Source organism: Clinocottus analis, unplaced genomic scaffold (assembly GCF_023055335.1).
Source record: "Clinocottus analis isolate CAN_PGR_092001 unplaced genomic scaffold, fCliAna1.0.p SCAF_2, whole genome shotgun sequence".
NCBI lineage: Eukaryota > Metazoa > Chordata > Actinopteri > Perciformes > Cottidae > Clinocottus > Clinocottus analis.
This window is the reverse complement of record NW_027175931.1, coordinates 16,846,623-16,854,122: the sequence shown is the minus strand read 5'-3', so window position 1 is coordinate 16,854,122 and position 7,500 is coordinate 16,846,623. Positions and strand designations below refer to the sequence as shown.

The following is a 7,500-nucleotide window of genomic DNA, read 5'->3' as shown; positions in this document are numbered from 1 at the left end:
CCTCGCAGCGTGACCTCGCAGCGTGACCTCGCAGCGTGACCTCGCAGCGCTGCCTTCATGTTGCGATGGTAAAATGGAACGAAGGAAACCAGAGTGGAAACCACTGGAACCCTGAAGGACACGCAGCTAGCTCACGGACATCCTGCGGCCGTGCCCATCCCGCCGCTGTCTCACCAAATGTGACTTCCTCCTCAGCAGGTCGCTGATTGGAATGCAGAGAAGCAGGAAGTCTGGGAAAATTAGTGAGGGTCCCTCTGTTACCCCCTGCAGGTTACTGACCATGACCAAGTCAAGGGAGTCTGTTTTCTTCTTTGGCTCTCAATCTTTAAATGGCTGAACTGTACAAGTAACTAATCTCACATACTTTGTGGTGATATTGAGATTTCATAAAGGTGCTGTTGGTATTGTCAGCAGTGATCCAGATGTATTCAGTGTGGATTGCAGGATTTAATGCCCACGGACTGAGCGTCACTTCTATTCATATGAGCTGTCTCCCTCGTCTCTGATGATTCTCTTTTTATGTGTTTTGTTGACAGCGGTGTGCAGGCAGGGCTGTCACCAGGCCCACGGCTCCTGCACTGCACCTGCAGAGTGCAAGTAAGTCCAAGGAACACTTCATGAGATGTATTTTAACTGTAAGCACGAGCATAGCAGACACCAAGGCTGAAAGATATGCAATGATGTTCAAAGTAACAGCAACACAACGCAGATCCCATTACTATTACACAATCTATTCACTACATTGAAGAGCAATATTTTAAACATTTTCCGACCTTTGCTAAACACTCCAGTCATTCACAGATGCCACTGTTTCTGGTGTATTGCCAAAATACAACATTCAAATCAAGTTTGTTTTTTTAACCTTAGTCGGTGACAGAGAGCACTAATGGACTATTTTCACTCTGCAGTCATTACTAAAGTAATGACTGCACAAACTAAACTACTAGAGTTAAAGCTGCATACAACCTGGGAAATAATGTCTCTGTTGTGAATACAAAATGTTCACGTCTACATCTGCCTCAGCAGAAACTAGAGCAAGTTACAATCACTGAAAGAAGTGATATCAGTGTACATTCCCAAAGCATGTGCATAAAATGACCAAAGGAACAGGTTCAAAACAGTTACTGTCAAGCCAGTGAAGGTGTGTCTGCTCCTCTTCCTCAGGTGTCATTACAGTGAAGGTGTGTCTGCTCCTCTTCCTCAGGTGTCATTACAGTGAAGGTGTGTCTGCTCCTCTTCCTCAGGTGTCATTACGGCTGGAAGGGCCCTCTGTGTGACCAGTGTGTAACGTTCCCCGGGTGCGTGTACGGCAGCTGTGGCGAGCCCTGGCAGTGTGTGTGCGACGTCAACTGGGGAGGACTGCTGTGTGACAAAGGTCAGAGACGAGTTGAACTCTTTGAATACGAATGGAAGGAGGGCCCAGATGGATTACTATGTTCCTCATTTAAAAAACATGGTTGGTGGGTAGGTAGGGAGGGAGGTAGGTGGGTAGGTAGGTAGGCCGGTAGGTAAGGAGGGAGGGAGGTAGGTAGGTAGCTGAGTAGGTAGGTCGGGAGGTAGGTGAGTATGTAGGGAGGGAGGTAGGTGGGTGGGTAGGAAGGGAGGGAGGTAGGTGGGTAGGGAGGTAGGTAAGTAGGGAGGTAGGTAGGTAGGTAGGTAGGTGGGTTGGTATGGAGGGAGGGAGGTAGGTAGATAGGTAGCTAGGAAGGGAGGTGGGTAGGGACGTAGGTAGGTAGGGAGAGAGGGAGGTGGGTAGGTAGGTGGGTAGGTGGGTAGGGAGGTAGGTAGGGAGGGCGGGAGGGAGAGAGAGAGGGAGGTAAGTAAGTGGGTGTGTGGGTAGGTAGGTAGGTGGGTGGGTGGGTAGGTAGGTGGGTGGGTGGGTAGGTAGGTGAGCGAGACAAAGACAAAGAAACGTTGTGTGCTCATTAAATTAGTTTGCAGGTGTGGTTCTTCACACACCTTCCCATGCCTGGTGTACTTACAACACGGGATACGACACAGCTCCTTCAGGGCTTCACCCGACAACTTTTCCCACACACTGTAGCAAAGTTCTTCCATTACTATCCCAGAATGTACCAGCACTCCCCACCTCCGTACCAGGGTGGGAGCTGGGATCCGGGAGCCCACGGGACGGTGTATTGTGCAGAGGAAAGGCGATAGCCTTGGGTAAGGTGAATGTGAGCGGGGATAGGCTCCTAGGTGGGGTCCTGAGCTGTTCCTCTGTCTTCTGAAAGACTCTTTAAAGAGCTGTGAGACAAAGACACTGTAGGCACAGAGAGATCATTAGAGAACGCTTTAATCAGCCTGAACACGGAGACAACAGACCCTGCAGCTACTGCGCTGCAGTCAGCACACAGAGCCTGGACTTCCGCCTGTGTGTGCGTGTGTGTGCGTGTGTGTGCGTGTGTGTGTGTGTGTGCTTGGTCTGAGACAAAGTCAAACAGAACTGAACCTGTATCCATCCTATGCTTATTCCTGTATCTTTTGTTGCCTTTATCATTTTGTTCTGCTGTTTTGAGCTGTGAACTGAACTGAAATATATATATTATGAATATACATTGTAAATATATCAGTAGTTTAATCATAATGTTGTATGACTCCAGATCTAAACTACTGTGGCACCCACCAGCCCTGTAAGAACGGCGGGACCTGCACCAACACGGAGCCAAACGAGTACCACTGTGAGTGCCGGGAAGGCTTCAGAGGACGAAACTGTGATATTGGTGAGTTTGACCATAAAATACATATTTAAATATGGTATGTGGGTAAAGCAGATAAGAAATGTAGAATGAAACCTGTTTGTTTGTTTAAATGAAAGATATGCTCGTGCAAAACAAGAGATTGTGTGGCACAGGAAGTGAAGGTGAAGGTCAACTCAAGCATGTTGTGAAAATAACAAATACATCAATATATTATATTTATTCATATATATATATATATATATATATATATATATATATATATATATATATATATATATATATATATATATATAGTTAAATCACTTTCTCATTCTTCTTTTACTCCTCCTCCTCCTCTCGTCAGTGGAGCATGCGTGTTTGTCGTCACCGTGTGGGAATGGAGCCGTCTGTGTGGAAGACCTAACAGGCTTCAGCTGCACCTGTACCGACGGCTGGACCGGACACACCTGCAATGATGGTGATTGCCAATGCTACACACACACACACACACACACACACAGTCCTCACACTCGACACTGAGCGGAGGGGCTGGGCAGTGTGAGATTGTCTGTGATTGGTAGTTATTGGATAAAAGCCAGTCAGTGACTCTAATCAATCCAACAGAAGAAGCTAAATCAGCCTCAACACTAACGGCAATCAGTTGCCTGTCTCGCCCTGTGTATGTGTGTGTGTGTGTGTGTGTGTGTGTGTGTGTGTGTGTGTGCGTGCATGTGTGTGTGTAAACAGTATTTACACTGCTAAGAAAAGGAGAAGCATCTCAAAACATCTATACTGATTACCTGTGAACTGTAAAGGTCGACCTGTGTGTTGATGGTATTTTTGTGATGACGGTGAATCAAAAGCTCGTTGTGTAATTCCTCATTCAGACATAAAGTCCTGCATCAAAGTGCATCCAGACTTTAATTCAGATGATGCGTCACAAGCGCCTGATCACACAAGTGTGGCGCTGTCGCTCTGTTGTGGGTCCTCATGTCCTCATTAAAGTGTTGAGTGAAATCAGAAATACACTGAAGCTCAAATGGCTCCTGATGCAATGAGAAACTATGGAGGAATTCCTTGATCTGAAACACAAAGCAGATCCTAATACCAGGCCACAAGAGGAGATCAGCGAGCATCCATCACTCTTCTTCCCTGTAGAGTTGAACATCACACACACACACACACACACACACACACACACACACACACACACACACACAGTGAATACCAGCGACTTTAATCCCACATGTGAGAGTTTGTGCGGCGACATCCGGTTCCCTGGTGATGTGCGTTCATGTGGGAAACAACGTTGTTTTGGGATCCAAGTGTCTGCCAAATGAATGTAATGTTCTCCAATTGTGTTTGCTCAGCAAACATTAACACAATACACAGTTGTGTTAGGAACAGGAATGATATGTTGTTGTTGGCGAATGTCCTCATCAGTTGTGGTGACATTATTTAGCTGCACAGTTTCCTCATGTTTCTCCTAAAATATCCAATGCTCAACTGTATAACTTTGTCAAAGACTGTTACCAGGAACACAAACTGCCCATAAAAGATAAAACAAAAAAATGACGTCATGGCATTTAAAATTTCAATTTAAACACTGTTATGACACATGAGAAACACAGAGCATGTATATTTTCAGATGACAATTCAAATTGTGTTCTGCATCCCATAACTTACAAACATTCCCTGTTGTTTATCTTCTGATCAGAGTTTATTTACATGCACTTCAGTGACTGTCGCTTTCATGCACGAACCTGAACGTCCTGTAAACAGATAACATGGTTTCTGTGACCAGCGAAAAAGATCTGAGCGACTTAACACGGCTAGATCTCTGCCAGAGAAATGTCGTATCTGGACCACGCAGAGCCAGCGCTTCACGAGAAGGAAGTGGAGACAGCAGTGTGGCGGGTGACAGACATCATTACTCATTAATAATCATATAATCATTATTAATCATTACACATAGTGGTGCATCCTTGTATTAAAATGATTGAATTCAAGTTTGCCTTAAACTTAATAAATGATTTGAATGAATTGAAGCAACAAAGTCTAAGTCAAGCTCAGAAACACAGATGATTCATTTCCAGTCGTCAAGCTCACAATCCTGCAGCTGTTTCAGGTTTAATGTCTTTTGTGGAACAAAATGTTTTTATTCTTTATTTCAAACGAGACTGTTTAGTGTAAAAAACAACAGCAGAGGAATGTCACTTTGAACTCGCATGTAGCACTAAGTAGCCTGTATATAGCTCATGTAGCACTAAGTAGCCTTTATATAGCTCATGTAGCACTAAGTAGCCTGTATATAGCTTATGTAGCACTACGTAGCCTTCATATAGCTCATGTAGCACTAAGTAGCCTTTATATAGCTCATGTAGCACTAGGTAGCCTGTATATAGCTCATGTAGCACTAAGTAGCCTTTATTTAGCTCATGTAGCACTAAGGAGCCTTTATATAGCTCATATAGCCTCTATATAGCTCATGTAGCACTAAGTAGCCTCTATATGGGCCATGTAGCACTAAGTAGCCTCTATATGGGCCATGTAGCACTAAGTAGCCTCTATATAGCTCATGTAGCACTAAGTACAGGTCAGCTTCTACAGACACATTGGTAAAAGGTTTCAGGTCCAGGAATGTTTTAAAGTCGTGCGTTTAGTCACCTCAAAAGCATCTGTGTCCACATCTCAGTTCCAGGTTCACACTTTATTACATTTCACACCTTGTAGGATCTCACTGCTCCAGGTCTTTAAGCCGCTTTGGAACAACTGAGCTGTCACAACCGTCAGTCATGGGCTCGACCCTGTGGTGTGTGTGTGTGTGTGTGTGTGTGTGTGTGTGTGTGTGTGTGTGTGCGTTCCCCTCGGTCTGGATCAACAGCGCTGGCGTGTCAACACTTTTACTTCAGAGAGAAAGAGAAGAGGGAGGGACAAACTGAGGAATAAAGGACTAGTTTATTTGTGCTTGTGTTATTTGTTTTTGGCTTGTTACCAGTGCTAGAGGCGGTGTGTGTGTGTGTGTGTGTGTGTGTGTGTGTGTGTGTGTGTGTGTGTGTGTGTGTGTGTGTGTGTGTGTGTGTGTGTGTGTGTGTGGTGGGTGTTTCTCTGGGGAATACACAGTGGGAGGATCGTCAGGCTTTCAGAGAATGACAACCACAACACAGCTCTGCTTACAGACTTAGATCTATATATACATATAATGATATTAATTAAAGCTTCTTTGTTTATGATGGATTCCTCGTCTAGTTTTGGGATCTCGGCTGGGTTATTATTGGAGTCAGGGTCAGGAGTATTTTTTCTGCTGGGTTAAGTATGTAAGGTTATGAGACAGAGAGCTCTTTAAAAGATGTAAATAGCACAGAGTCGTGCATGGGAATAATGATGACGACACACATGCACAGACACGCTGTGTGGAATAAGTTGTGCATGGTTAACCCCTCATGAGAGAGCTGCTCTCTGTTTGTGCTCCTCACATTTCTTTATCTGTTTTTAATTCCTTCACAGAAGTGGACTCAGGCATGGCAGCCCCATTTTTCTATCTCAATTTAAACCCTTTCTCTTTTCCCTCATCATGCTTCTCTTTCTTTAAACTCCCTCTTGCCTCCCTCCTCTCTGGGAGAGGGTTGAGGTGACGGTCATGTCCGTGCAGCAGAGGATTTGTTTATCACTGTTTGCACAGGAACTAGAGCAGCAGAAAAGAGAATGAAAACGCGCCGAAGCGTCCGCATACCAATGACATCGCACAGACTCAGTGACACACAAAATGTCTGCTTGATATTCACACACACATTCCCATTACACACTCCAGCCGTTCATGCGCCATATGTTCTCTCCCCAGCGGTGCGGCAGTGTGATCGCAGCCCGTGTGGCCGGGGGGCAACGTGTCAGGAGGCTCCTGGAGGCTACCGCTGCCTCTGCCCGCCCGGATGGACCGGCAGGACTTGCCAGCTGGGTCAGTGTTCGGATTCACTTCCAAAGACTAAAATTAGGGCAATAATTCAGTATTGCTGTTTAGTGAACCAAAATCATGGTGCTAATGTTATCTTATGATGTCATTTTACAAACTTCTCTTCATTATTAGCTGTTATTAGCAACACATGATGCATTCAGAAGCTTTCACGGAATTTTAAAAAGCAGAAGACCTTCTGGTTCCTGTTGGCTTCAAGGTTGAGATTGAACGTTTAAAGTTCCTTCACTAAACAATCGCACCATACGGTCCGTTCAGCAGCGTTCAGGAGCTTCCACTGGAAATCCAAACTCTGAGGGTTTTGTTTCATGAGGTTCATCCTGATGCATTCTGGGGGAACTCTAGTTTATTTATTTTGTTTCTTTTCATTTTGCATCAAACTTGTCTTATCGTGATATAACGTTGGACAATTATATGTATTGATTGTAATATTGATACTTCAGCCATTGTTCACAGCTTAAGTAACAACGGAGAACTACGTACTGTAAAACATATAACATATGACTTCTTAACCTCAACAGATGATCAAAAACTCAACAATTGGTGCAAAAGGATCGAAATCTGGGTGTAATGCATACTCGGGTTTTGATCATTTTTCATCATTAAAGTCGCTACAGTTGTTTGTACAAAGTTAATTAATGAGAAAATCTGATATTTATCATCCTCAAAGGAATCTATTCACTGGAGTTTCAACACTGATTCTTTAAAGAGTTAAACCAATCTGTTTCAAAACATGTGTTTCAATAAGCAATATGTGATTATGTGTTCCATTTGAAGTGGAATATGCATTTGAAGCACAAATTAAAGAAGCAGAAAAGGCCAACGGCGTGTTAACTCATCGCACCCTCC

At 44.2% G+C, this 7,500-nt stretch overlaps 1 protein-coding gene across 1 annotated transcript in view; it reads left to right on the top strand.

Annotated features, from left to right (window-relative positions):
* Positions 1-7,500, top strand: part of LOC137790489 (protein jagged-1b) — a 41,347-nt gene that overhangs the window by 28,675 nt on the left and 5,172 nt on the right. The window contains exons 5-9 of the mRNA XM_068584782.1: positions 537-597; positions 1,245-1,375; positions 2,604-2,723; positions 3,046-3,159; positions 6,523-6,636. Coding sequence (XP_068440883.1) covers positions 537-597; positions 1,245-1,375; positions 2,604-2,723; positions 3,046-3,159; positions 6,523-6,636 — 540 coding nt within the window. The remainder of the gene's footprint in view (positions 1-536; positions 598-1,244; positions 1,376-2,603; positions 2,724-3,045; positions 3,160-6,522; positions 6,637-7,500) is intronic.